This window comes from Grus americana, chromosome 18, assembly GCF_028858705.1.
Source record: "Grus americana isolate bGruAme1 chromosome 18, bGruAme1.mat, whole genome shotgun sequence".
NCBI lineage: Eukaryota > Metazoa > Chordata > Aves > Gruiformes > Gruidae > Grus > Grus americana.
In genome coordinates this window covers 4219206-4232531 of record NC_072869.1, presented here as the reverse complement: position 1 = coordinate 4232531, position 13326 = coordinate 4219206, and the positions used below count along the sequence as shown (strand labels likewise).

The window sequence follows — 13326 nt, the reverse complement described above, 5'->3', positions numbered from 1 at the left end:
AAGCTGCTCAGTTTGTCAGTTACAGCTAGAACAACTCTATATAACATTTAGTTGTATCCCAAACTGCTGTTCCTCACTCCAAAGCTTTTTCTTCTGCCCACTGCTGTGTCTGCCATACGCTAAATGTAAATGGAGTATGACAAAAGTCTTTACACCAACATCAGTAAAGATCAGCACTGTTTCCATATTTAGGACTTCCTCAACCCCTAGAGCCACTCCTCAAAGATCTCATTACTGTAACTCCATAAGCTGTCGTGCTCCGTATCAAGAAAATGTTTTTTCTCACAATTCTGCTGTTTTCCTACCGTAAGCCAAGGACATACTACTTATATATTACAAATCTTTCTAAACAAGAACCATTGTTTCTTGTCTGAAAGCTTTCTTTTCTTCTTTTAGTTCAAGTGTCTCAGCAGATTCAGCAAGCTACCGCAAGTGGCAAAGGTAGGTTCTCTCTTTTTTTGGTTTTGGTATATGTGCTGAAATCATCTGTTAACAAAAAAATGGGAGAGGGATTTAAAAATGTCCAAAACCTTCATGTAAAATTAAATCTCTTGCCCCTGTCTGTGCAGTGAGGCAGTTTACAAGTTTCTATACAAAGTTAACTGACTCTTTGCTGACTTTGCTGACTTATATGTACAGTAAAAATTGCTTTAAGTTGTTAAAGCATAGTTTTCCCCTCTAGAAGTGTCATAATTTATCTTAGTCATGACTAATGTATTACCATTTTCAATGAAAAGACATTACAAGTTGTTATTACAAATTGATTTCTATAATGCCATAAAAGCAAACTAATTTGATAGACTGTCAAGGCTGCTGCTGCTACTATTCAAAAGTTTGATCTGCTTACGCAAGGTTAATTCTGCCTATTTACATACAGCTACAAATAAAATACTGCTTTTACTTTCAGGTTCACATGCTACCTCTCAACTAGCATATAAGCCTATAATTAACATCCCATACTATTTATATTTATCTTTTATACTTCTCTTCATTGTTGCTGTAGTTTAAAAGCATTTTTGTTAGTTCATCTGGATATAGCTGCTGGCTTTATGTGTATATGCTCTTTTGCATGAAGACATGCATTTTTCATCAAGTGTTTGAAGCTGCATACTGATTTTGAAAAATACAAAGTTGTGTTGCCCGCTACTGGAGGCAGGGAAAAAATAAACACCCCTATTTCAACAGAAATAAGGATAGCCTGATCCTTGACATACTTCAGGAAATATCTGAGCGTTTCTTGGATGACAGGTGCAGTGAACTCAATCAGAAGTTTCTTCTTTCCAGAGATACTGTCCAATCCCAGGCTCATACCTGTTCAGGGGACCTTGAATGTATGAACCAGAACGTGACCCTCTCCTGCCACCTAGACTCTGGATCTCCACCTGTCACATACACATTGTTTAAACACGATCAGAAGGTATCCACTTTAGATAGGCCAGACTTGATCCCCGGTTTGTTTAACTTGACCATCAGCTCTGCCAGCGATGTGGGTGAATACAAATGCAAAGCTAAAAATAACATCCCCAGTGGCGGAAAATACAGCAATAGTCTCAACTTCACCCTTATAGGTATGTCTTGCTGTATACCTTCTCAGCACGGTTTATTTTAGGGGCACATAGCCTTGTCTGATGCAATGTATCCGCAGCAGCAGGAGTCAGGTTTGTTTGCAGCAGGTGCTGTTTTAGACTGCAGTGTGCGCCTGCCTTGATCGCAGAGCTGAACTTTACTGCAAACGGTTATTATTTCCTTAGGAGCTGGCAGTGCTCTTCTGATCCGGCTCACTAAGCCCTCCATCCTGGATGCTCATCTCATCAGCCAATGTTGCTGCTTAACTCCAAGACTTGCTTTGGAGCTTGTCCTGTACTCAGTGATGCAGTCTTTTCATTTTTCTTTTTACAGAGCCAATTTCCAAACTAGTGCTGAGCTCACCCACCTCTCAAGTGAAGAAAGGCCAGAAAGTGACCCTGTCTTGTCTCTCAGAAACCGGCTCTCTTCCTATCACATACATATTCTTCAAGGGAAAACAAAACATCTCTCCCCCAGTGAAGATGCAGAAGAGGGAAGCAGCTGTGATTCGTCTATTTATCAATTCCTCTAGTGACTTGGGAACCTATAAATGCAAAGCTGAAAATAGCTTTCGCAATAATACAAAATACAGCAACAGTTTCAACTTTACATTAGCAGGTATGCATTTGTGAAACAGTTTACCACTGTTGATAAAGAGGGACCACAGAAAATTCAGAATGTTGTAACAATGCAAGTTTTTTAGCCAGAAATTTTGTTCCTGCAATGTAATGTTCAAAATAATTTTTTTTACCAAAAAAAAAAAAAGTAATTTGAGGTTTTAAAATCAGTGCAAAAAGATAGAATTCCATGCAGCCTAGATAGTAGTAGAAGTTGCAGTGACCATGAATGATGACTGTAAAAGATTCACTTTTAAAAGAGACCTTCGGCCCACCTTGGGGAAGTCTCGTTTTATTTTTCTCTCTGGTCCTATGAAAGGGAGAATCTACCGGCACCAGCAAGCTCCCTTCCTTCTGTTGTGGCAGTGTGCAGCTGGGACTCTCCTCAGTAGTTACATTAACCACACTTAATCCAAAAGCTGAAAGAGAGGCAAAGTCTTGATTTTAATTTACAGAAAATACTTAGAATATGAAACAACATTTCCTTGCATAAACAGCTTTTTTTTTTTTTTTTTTTTTTTTTTTTTTTTGGCAGAAGAGAGAAGGTATTCTCAACCCCTGCAAATTTCCCTTGGGCTGATCTTGCTACTATTGCTGATAGGATTTGCTGTGGCAATTCCATTTTTCATCATTCCTTCATATAAAGCAAGTGAGTTATTTGAATGTCTGTTTCATTTTCCAGAGGTGCTCATTTATGTTGTCAGTACATTTTAGTGTGTAAACATCATGTTACAAGTAGAGTTATGCTCTTGCTATTTTAGGATGTTGTCAAGTCTCCTCTTAACCAGTATAGTCAACAAGACACTGACAAGGCACAACATCTGAGCTATGTTTTAGAAGGCAGGTCTGGGATGGGGGAAGCAAAGCAACATCTAATTTAATGCACATAAATGTTGGAAGGAATTGGACCTCATTGTTCTTAGTAAAGAAAGGAAATTCTATTTAAAATGCACTTGGTTGAGGAGTAATTTTTATCCTGAAAATAACATTATCTGAGATATCCAAGTATTCAAAAAATATCATGGAGCTGTTTGTTTCCCTCTAAGAAAAATTTATGTATGTAAATAGGCATGTGTTTGTTTTTCTTTCACAACTTGCAGAAAAATTTAAGTCTACTAGGCCCTCAACTGCCCTTACTTCAACAATGAATGCAGAAGAGTCTGAAAACTACGTCATATACTCAGAGATCGGTAAGTTCATGTTACTCCCCAGGCAGTTATGAAACTTACTTGTGGGAGTTTGATGGCAGGATGCTATTATCCTATTTGTATAAATCTGTGCCTGGCAGAGGCATTATTTGAAGTCCCTCAGGATCTGTATTTGGCACGACCTGCCAGCCATGCAGCCAAAACTGCAACTAGCTAAATGAAGTTCTACACAAAAATCTACTGCAAACAGAAGTAAAAATAAGAATTGTATTTGGCAACTCATTATGAGGATTGAAATAGCCATTACAGACAAAAAGAAAATTAAAAGGCAGTAAGTAGATCAGAGGTGCAATGCCCATTTACTAAGAGACACAAGTGGGCTATATGCAAGTTGTAGCAACAAAATAAAACTTACATAGATCCTGCATTCTGTTCAAAATTGTTCAGTACACAATAGTTCTTTATTCCGTGTTTCTTAACCTTGACAAGACTCAAAGTCAGTTCAAACTGAAATTATGAAGTAATGCTAGACAACAAAGCAACTGACCTATGTTAAGACATTGTACTACTTGGATTGCAGAAAATACACAGTAATGAAGACATTACCTGAAAGCCATGATGCTATTAACTTGTAGTTTTCTACATTTGCCTTATATGTGAATGTCAGTATTTTCAAGGGAAAAAGAAACCCCCCAAACAAACCAATAGCAAAGCTATTACGTTTCCTGTTTTTAAATATCAGAAAGGGAATCATTCTCTCCAAACAAATCTGCCTTCCTGTTCATGTAGTAGACAGGTAGAATTGTAGCTGCTCTGCTGCGTTAGGTCAGGGCTTGGTGCAGCTGCTCATGCCAGATACCAATCAGCGTTCTACCCACACAGCCAGGAAGGACAGTGACAGTAGCTCAGATAAGGCCCAGGAATGCTACAGAAAGCATGGGAGATTTATATTCAATTCTGCCTTGTTTCAAGATTATTAACAACAACAACAACAAAAAATAAAAGTGGTCAGTCTCTTGTAATTATGTTAACTGCTGTTCATCATCTTTAATCCAGAGCCTGTTAAACCAGAAGACGACTACGTCAACTTTTCTGTTATTAGAAGAGAAGATGAAAAAGGTGAAAACCTCAGGCTATAGTATTGCAACATCTGATGCACACAAATATGTTTTGGGGGGATTGTGCTGGGGGCAGGCAGGGTTTAGATAGTAGCAGTTACGTACTGAAACTGCTTACTTACTATGGAGAAATTAAAATAACTTTTAAGACTTTTTTGAGGGGGGAAAAAAGCAAACAAACCCCCCCCAAATAAAAAGCCTGTCACTATCCTATGACCCAAAAATTCAACAGCCTCACTATGAAACCATGCAGGAGATGTTATTAGTGACCAAGTTACTGATGGTTTATTAACTCTGTTGTTGTGTATCTGTACCAAAAAAAAAAAAATTATTAAGTTATTCTGTCTTTTAGCAGAGAAGAGGGCATGCGCTACAGTCTATTCAAAGGTCCTCATCAGAGATTGAGTACAAGGTAAGATCTCTTTTGCAATTAACTTACTTATGCATTTTTAAAGAATCTTTCAGTCCTCGGATGTACCACCAAGTCTGCACAGAAAGAGATGATGTTTAGATACTAGTTTCCTGGCCTAATTATTCTGTAGACAGACAATATAGCTCATTCTCTACTAGCAAGCAAAATCCCCAAGTCAAAATCTCTACAGACTTCAACTTCAAAGAAAAAGCAGAATGGACAAAAATTGGAATTAACAAAGACCCAGACCACAATCCCATGAGACGAACAGCAGCTTATTGCTCAAATAGCACCATAAAAAAAACAAAACAAAAAAATGTAATCACTGTCTGGTAAGATCCTGCTGGACACAATATATAGTCTGGCACTATATGCATCTGATAAATAAGCACAAAGGAATAAATGATGTAAAGCTTTCGCCCAGACCCAAGTTCCTGTACATTTAACAATTCTACAATTTTAAGTAGAAACTGGATTGTCTGCAAAAATAAGATATTCAAAAGGCTTTAGTCAAGTGTTTAGAAAAAACCCCAAAATCCAAACCAACCCCAACTACGTTGCCCTCGTAGGCACACGCTAGAGGATCCGTATTTGGCCTGTGTACCTGCAGTTACCTCGCAGCAGGGATGGCAATTTCCTCAGTTCAACATGACTTCAGCTCTCAGAGCAGGGACAGGATGCTAAAATTAACTTTTGGTACAGTTACCTTCAAAACAAACTCTGCATCCTGCTATAGACTGTTTCTTCGATGTTTCCGGGTTGTTTAATGTCATTCCATAGCCATTCTTATCTAGAATTCCATGAGTTCGGGGAGTCACACAGCCACGCTATGCTAACCTTGTGTTATATCTAGCATAATTACACTATACAGCAATTAACATTATTTGGTGTGTAGCAGTTACAAATAATCCATTTATAGTTAAATGAGCACCACGCTAATAGAAGACATTTTTAAGGCAAGTTCTTGTATTTCATGACATTGATGTCTATCAGTGGCCACGTGCTTTGTGGCATACACTTTACAAGCGCTTTAACACAGTGACTTAACAAGCTGTACACATGTAGTACGTCTACAGAAGATCAGAAACACACAATTTTGTGTCTGTGCCAACTCTTGTATCTGATTTTGACTACAACACTTAGGTATAGCATAAGTACAATCACACATTAGTATTTCTCCATTTTCTATGTAGACACATTTTTTTTTGTTCACAAAACTGCTTGTCAAAAACCGCTTACAATTTATTTCTTCTATTTCCTCTGTTACTCTTGATAACATATTTCCAATTTTGATGTTTATCAAATGCAAGATGAAGTAGCTTAAATGTTGAATTGAATAACTGAGGCCATGTGATTAAAATACATTCCTACAGATAGTAGAAAGATACATACTGATGTTATTAAAATATTTAAGATTTGAAAGTCTTTTAGATAAAATACCGATTTCCAGCAGAGACCATAATTGTGTCAGCAGCACACGGATGAAAGATGAATTTTTAGGTTAGGATGGATTGTTTTCAGGAAGATAGTAAAACTGAAGACATGACAGAGAATATGGCTAGCCCTGCTAATGAGGGACTAGTTCATCTCTTCCCTCTTTACAGGGTAACCTGGAAGACCTACGTGGTCTGGATTTGACAACGAACAGACGCACCACCAAGTTTTAGCAGAATGATTTGCAGAGAAACCACTGAGTCCATGACACCATAGAAGCCAGTTCAGGCACAGAAGTTTAAGAAATTTCTTTTATTCAACAACTTTAAGTTTACACATTTTTGGCTGATGATACATACTTAGTTAAAAAGTCCTTCAGCCTAGAAATGTGCATCATTTCCTTCATAGTGGTGTCTCTGCTTCTCAGCTGGACCACTCCATTCTCTAGAGTGGCATCAGTTATCAAGACCGTGAAGAGAACGCTCATCTCATCATACCTGCAAGGAAAAAAGCACACCTGTTACTGCTTTTGGCGTACGGAAAATTCAGATAAGTTATGTACAGATGACCATAAGCTGTAAATATTCTTTTTTGCACACTGGACATTGTACAGTATAGAAGACACCAGTTTTCTTGTTGACATTCCTTGCTTTCCTGATTACATTTCTTAAATTATTTAGTTACTTTAGTACATAAAAAGAATGTTATTTAGTGACCTATTACAAGAGTATTTTTGTAGAAGCAGAATATATCTTTCTTCTGTTATTTAATAGCCAGACTTACTTTGAAGACTACCACACATGAACAAATAGTCGTATTTATTTTCTCTCGGGGAAAAAATATTCATCAATATGCTCAAGAGTCACTGACATGAGCAGCAATATGCTCCAAATTCACTCCTGATCAACAAATCGTATATGAAGCCCTCAACTGGAACAGCAGTTTTTATCTCCACAGCTAATTCCATCACATACGCTCATGGTAATCATTCCAGACATGAAGAACGTTTGAGTTCAAGACTAGACATAGTGTGCTATTTGAAATAGTACTTAAGAATTAAACACAGAACCAGTCCAGATGCAAAAACAGGATGTTAGGGTGGGAAACAGTTCTGTGAGCTATGACTAAGCTTAAGAAATTTATTTTCAATAGAAGAGTCTCTAAAAGGCATTTCACAGCACCAGAGAAACAAAAATGAAATGTGAAAGGCTTATAGTTCGTATTTAAATTAAGTGAAATATCTGACATTGCTCTTTGTAATAAATCAATTGAATCCAAGCTTAGAGTTTGGGATACATGCCTTCAGTCATGTGGTTACTGAACTCGATGACTTCTTACTGAAAGCAGGCATATTTTCGCTAGTCCACAGAAAGTCATCTTTCACCTTCATAGTTTAATTTACAAAAGACTGTTTCTCCTTACTTTGTATAAAGCTGTTCCAGAGATACCTGCACCGTTTCAAGATAACCCGGCCATACAGAAATTCTGTTTTCTGACAGTTCATTGAACAATCCTTGACAAACCTGTGTTTATTTAAAAACAAAAGTTAACACAGACTTTGAGGGTTTGAAATCCTACACAAAGAAACCATTAAAACTCTAGTATGTGGTATTAGCATTCCTAGTCAGTGTTAATTTTCTGGCTGAAATAATCTCAAAGTAGAAAGCAGCTTATCAATTAAATCTCCATTTCTATTTAAAAACATGCCAGTGTAAGTTTCCTCCCTTCTGAGGGGACTGGCTTCATGACGGACTTAAATAAAAACTTCTAAAAAATCCTTCTGAAGATGTGACCCATGCATTAAGATAATTCTGAAAGATTAACACGTTGAAAGGGATTTTGTTATTTATTTTCTTTCATTTTGCATGGAACAATTATCAACTGTATTAATAGTACTAAAAGCAGCGAAGGCATCTACTACCCACCATCTGCAGCATACTCCTTTGGCTATGGCTCACAAGCTGCAGAGTGGAAGCACTCTGAAATCTGTACAACCATGAATCTCCGAGAATCAAAGCAGCAGCATGATTTTCCCCAATGTAAAACAGCGTCTGAATTGTAACAGAAGGTTACATGGAAAATCAATGCCCAGAATTAAAATACTTTCTTACAGCTTACCTGTCTCAGCTCTGTTGTTGGACCTTTTCCTACATCCAAGGCCACTTTAAGAGGTGCTAAACAAGGATGAAGCTTAAGTACCTAATAATTTTACAAAAAAGCAATAATTACAAATGTATTTAGCACGAATTTCTAAACAGACCTAGGAAATATCAATTTTTTTCACTGAAATTAAGGTTCTAAACATGCAAAAATTTTCTCATAGCACAAAATCCTGAATTAGAAGCAAGCTGTATTTTATATAACTAGCACACATGCCAGCTAGGTTAGCATGGCAGAAATTATTCCGTTTTGGCTGAGCCCCAGAAAAGAGATGAAGTTTTGCTAGCAGAATTCCACCATCTCTAACAGAGCTGGAGCAATCAGAGATAACAGCAGTTACCATCCAGTCTACTGCCTGTCCTTAAAAACCAAATGGCTGTTTGATTAACAAGTGCTGTCTGAAGGCTAGCACTCAAACTCCAGAAAACCAGGGTAAAAGTGGGAATAACGATGGTCCTTGGGGAAACGCCCCACTGCCACCCGCAACCCACTTGTCCTACTCTTCTCAGCAACCTTCAAATGCTGCAGGAAGAGACAAACTCCTTTTCTCCCACACACAGCAGCTACATTCCAATTCCCCCAGAATGGCAAGGGCCTACCTTCTCATCAGATAGAAGGGGAAACAGGAAAGGTGATTTCAGAATGAGAGAAAAATTGCTTATATGGGTGAAAAGGACCGCAGAGGCAGTGCCATGGGCCAGCCAGCCTCGTGCTGCCAGCAAACAGCGTTCTGTCTCTGCCTGTTGGGGAAGGGAATGGAGGGTAGAGATGTTGAAGAGGGAGATGTTTCCATTCCTGAATTTACCACACTGCCTGTGGGTTTTGTACTTTGACCTGCCCCTGCCTACCATATCCGTTCTTCCTTACACTTTCTACAGAAAGTTACCTTTCTCTGTGAATTTTTCTTTTTTGTTAATGGATTCTCAGCTAGCTGTAGAGAATCAAAGAGATATGCTAATGCTCCTCGGTCCAGATTTCCACTCACAGACAGAACATGAGGAATAACATTCTTCCTTCCATCTCGGCCCTGAAGAGGGGGAAAAAAAAAAAAAACAAACAAAAAACCCCCTAAACACAAAGGGATACCTCAAATACTGTCTCAAAGGGCCTTTGGTTTACTTTAAATGTATAACAAGGCATTGAGCTCAAGCACCCTTGTAACATTTAAAATACTATCACACTTATATTTTTAAGTTACCAGCAATCTTAAAAGTGTTAACAGTAACTAGACAAGATTGTAACACTGGCGAAAGCAGAAGATCAGAGGAGGATGGGATTATTTTCTTGTCCTGCCTCTCTGATGATCGATTTAAATCTCTGGCCAATACACTTGAAACTCTGCATTTTCTTTTGGAAGTTTGTAGATTACTTCCAAGTGACCACGAGGACATGTCCCCACACACTGAGAAATCACTACATAACCCACAGTCTCGTGGATTACCTTACAGCCTTCTGTACAGAACAAAGCTGCAAAAACTAGGAAAGAGGCAGGATTGTCATGAGGAGGAGAAGGTTGCAATTTACTGGTACAACACCAAGTTACTCTCGTTTTATCTGTTCAGCCCGACTTTTCAAACATTGCCATTCGCTAGCAGTTTGTCCCTCTCCAATATATTCCGCGGAAAGGTCTCCCTCTTGTCCATTCCCCCTTCTGAGTGTGGTAACTTCTATAAAGCTATTTGAGTGTTTATAATCCATTAATCCACATATACTTCTACACATACGGAATTGGACAGGCTATGGAAAGATGAAACACTAACAGGTTCTTTTTGATGTGAACTTAACAATGCAAAACACAGACTGAGTTTGTCTTGACATCTACTCACAGATACAGGTAAAGACTGTTGTCTGACAATTGTCATGTCAGTATAGCTCACTTCTAATTTCAAAGTATTAACTATGCAAAAAAACCTGCCAAAAGACTATTGTATCTGCTTTTGAAAATGAAGGTCCGACTAGAGAGTATTAGTTGTACTGCTTTTACAACAAAAGAATAAAGACAGTCACAAGCTAAGCAACTGGACCAGCAAAGAAACAATTTCTCTCACACATTATCATCTTTATCAAAAAAGGTTTTTAATAGAATAAAGCTTACAAGTAGTTTTGAACTATCCCCTGGATACATCTGTAACAGTTCAGTATCGCCAAGGTTCTTCAATGTTTCTACTGTTTCTGTCCCCCAGGGAAAGCTGTAATGTAACTTAAATCCTCTTCTTCCTTCTTCATCCTGAAAGTCACTGCTGCTGAAGTTAGATGGGACTACTGCAAACTGAAAATTAAAGATATAAGAGGTGATCACTACTGTGCATTAACTACAAAAAACAAGTCTGTAATGCAAGCTGAAGTCTATGGTTTTCAGCAAAAGATTTTTATGAATTACAGCCCAAACCTCTTTACTGTTTTACAGCGTTTTGATCTCAAATCAACTACAAACACAGAACAGTTGCCTGTCTGCAAGTCGTGTTGTAAACTACTTAACTACTTGTCGTAAATAGTTTTTTGGCTTCTCACAAGAAATACATGTACATCAGTGACGAGAATAGGCAAGCAACATAAAACCCATCAGCATGTCTGCTCCCCCTCTCTGAGATACAAAGGAACAGGCCAAGGTTTCCCATGGGAACACTGGTTTACCTTTCTCCACCACTGGAGCCTCTGGCGTAACCAGTAATCGAGCCACTGTCCTGCAGTTCTGGGAGAGCTAAACCATGCAAGCAAAGACGTGGTCCTTTCGCCTATTCTTTAAACAATAGCAAGGTCAGCAAGTTAACTCCTTCAAAAATAACAGGGAAAAAGCAAGAAACAGTATTCAAAAATAATCCAAAAGTGAAACAAGTGCAAACAGTTGGTTTAAGTATGAAAAGGGATTAATTCCTCCATTACTCTACCTTCTAAGGTTTTCCTTTTGTTGTTCACTTTCTGGAATAGAGTGAAAGCATACTCCAATCTGAGCGAGGCCACAAGGCAGTCTTTTGTTCACCAATTCTAAGCAGCTAACATACTGCGCCAAAGCACCTGTCAAAAGACAAACTATTAATTTTACTAACCACAGGAAAAAATTTATGTGTTTAATTATACTGAAAGTGAAGGTAACACATATGATACACATGCTGTTTATACGTGCAGTCCCACTAGCATTAATGCTTCGCAGAGATTAGCTCAGCAGTCTGTAGCCTAATTCCTCCAGGTACTTTGGCTACTGCGATTGTAACATGCCTTTCTCCCAATTACAAGGGACAGCACTGGATGTGCATTCTGGCATTCATACTGCTCCGGTCCTTGAAAAGGATGCAAATTCACAGCGTGTGGACGAAACCTTCCCAGCGCACTAACACAACTGGAAAACTCCCTTAAACTCATCTGCTTCACTCCCAGCAAGAAAACCGCGAGTAGGCTGCCCAGGCGCCTGCCTCATCCCTGCAGTGACGGACGAGGGACCTACCGGGAAGCAGGCTCTCCCGGAGCATCCCCGCGGTCCCCAGCACTTCCAGAGACGGACCGCCCGGCTCCTGGCTACAGCCCCTGCTCTGGAGGGCTCCGCGCAGCGTCTCTGAGTGCAGCAGCCGGAGACCCTGCCCGACCTGCGGAGCACCGGCAGCGGGCGGGCTGTGGAGCGGAGCCTCCACCGCGAACACCTGCTCCCGGAAAGCCAGGGCCGAGTCCCACCACTGGGCCGTCAAGTTGCCCCGCAGCGTCACGCCCAGCGGCCCGAAGCCCGGGTGGCAGCCGCTGAGGTAGGCGCGCCAGGGGAGCGCCGGCCGCGGCTCCGCGCCACCCCGCAGGAAGTGCCGCCGCCAGCACACCTCGAGCAGTTCCTGCCCGCTCGCCGCCTCATCGCCGCCGGCCACCGCGTAGGGCCGCGCCGGGGACCCGGTCTCCACCCCATCGGCGACCCGTGCGGCGAGCGGCCGCCCCCTCAGCACAGGCGGCCCTAAGATAGCGCGGCCGCACCACCAGCCGCCTTGGCGGCAGCCCAACGCCATCTTCCCCGTCTCCCACCTCCCTCATGGCGGAGGGGGCGGGCACTGCGCATGCGCCACGTCCCGCGCGCGCAGGAAGCGGAGGTGGCGCGCGGCCTGTCAGGAGCGAGCGGGGACACGGTGGCCGCGCATGCGCGCTGGCATGCCGTGATTGGTCAGGCCCGCCTGGGCGCTTCCCCTGTCTGTTTGCTTTCTGGCAGCTCCGCTGCAGCTGGTGGTTCAGCCTGGCCACGGCAGCCGGGACCCCGGCCTTCCCGCGGGTGGGTGCATATCAGGAGGTAGCGTCCGGCCTTCCCCTCCCTAGGGGAGGGCACTAGGCTGTGGACTAGAAGCGCGGGGAAACCCTACACTTCGCCGCCATGGGAACACGTTACAGCCGCCCAGGGGAGAGCCCATACCGAGCTCATCAGAGCAGCTCTACGTTGCTTTGTACGGTCTGAAGCAACGCAAAGGCTTTCCAAGCAGAAAGCCGAGTTGAAGCTAACGCGTTCCTGCAGTACCGCCCCCGCTCGCCAAGGCGCTCAGGGCGGCAGCTGGCGGAGCAGTGGAAATTTCCATAGGTACTTAACCGCGGCTTTGCACCGGGCCGGAAGGTGGAGCTTAAAGAGAAAGAGCCATCCTGCGAGCTGGCGGTCAGGAAAACTTCGTGTATGTTAAGTCCCAAAGGGTTAGAATAACCTCAGCACGGGTTCTTTACCTCACAACCCAGCCCGCAGGCCAGAGGGACAGACCGAGAATTGAAAAGACACGTTAGTAGGCCATTGGGTCAGCTGGAGGAGTTGCTACTCCTAGGTGCAAAAGTAGCGCTACGTACAATTTTATTTGTAAGACAGATGCACCATGAGATCAGTTCTACCAGCCCCTCTCTGCCCCGATTTCCTGAGGAAGTTT

At 41.5% G+C, this 13326-nt stretch overlaps 2 protein-coding genes across 3 annotated transcripts; one reads left to right on the top strand and one right to left on the bottom strand.

Moving 5' to 3' along the window:
• The first annotated feature begins 239 nt into the window (after positions 1-239).
• On the top strand, positions 240-6598 carry MILR1 (mast cell immunoglobulin like receptor 1). Its single transcript, XM_054846741.1, is given in 10 exon segments — positions 240-306; positions 397-441; positions 1285-1329; positions 1332-1568; positions 1900-2184; positions 2719-2832; positions 3284-3373; positions 4388-4450; positions 4802-4861; positions 6466-6598. Coding segments are annotated over 9 exon segments (966 nt in total). The 5' UTR covers positions 240-272; the 3' UTR covers positions 4855-4861; positions 6466-6598.
• Positions 6593-12492, bottom strand: POLG2 (DNA polymerase gamma 2, accessory subunit). Of its 2 annotated transcripts, XM_054846739.1 has the most exons (8): positions 11898-12492; positions 11344-11470; positions 11090-11195; positions 10551-10724; positions 9342-9482; positions 8414-8494; positions 7718-7818; positions 6593-6792 (listed from the first exon to the last, which is right to left on the bottom strand). In XM_054846739.1, the coding sequence occupies exons 1-8, from the start codon at positions 12436-12438 to the stop codon at positions 6627-6629; spliced, it is 1437 nt and encodes a 478-aa protein (XP_054702714.1). In that variant the 5' UTR covers positions 12439-12492; the 3' UTR covers positions 6593-6626. The 2 variants fall into 2 exon arrangements, with proteins under 2 accessions (XP_054702714.1, XP_054702715.1); XM_054846740.1 differs by lacking the exon at positions 9342-9482.
• Positions 12493-13326: the final 834 nt, after the last annotated feature.

Excerpts from the sequence above, each read along its gene's own strand:
- POLG2 (XM_054846739.1), bottom strand. The coding sequence starts at position 12,438 with ATGGCGTTGGGCTGCCGCCAAGGCGGCTGGTGGTGCGGCCGCGCTATC. Across the intron at positions 11,471-11,897 it reads CCGGGAGAGCCTGCTTCCCG|GTGCTTTGGCGCAGTATGTT; the intron begins GTAGGTCCCTCG and ends GTCTTTTGACAG. Across the intron at positions 7,819-8,413 it reads CAACAACAGAGCTGAGACAG|GTTTGTCAAGGATTGTTCAA; the intron begins GTAAGCTGTAAG and ends AAATAAACACAG.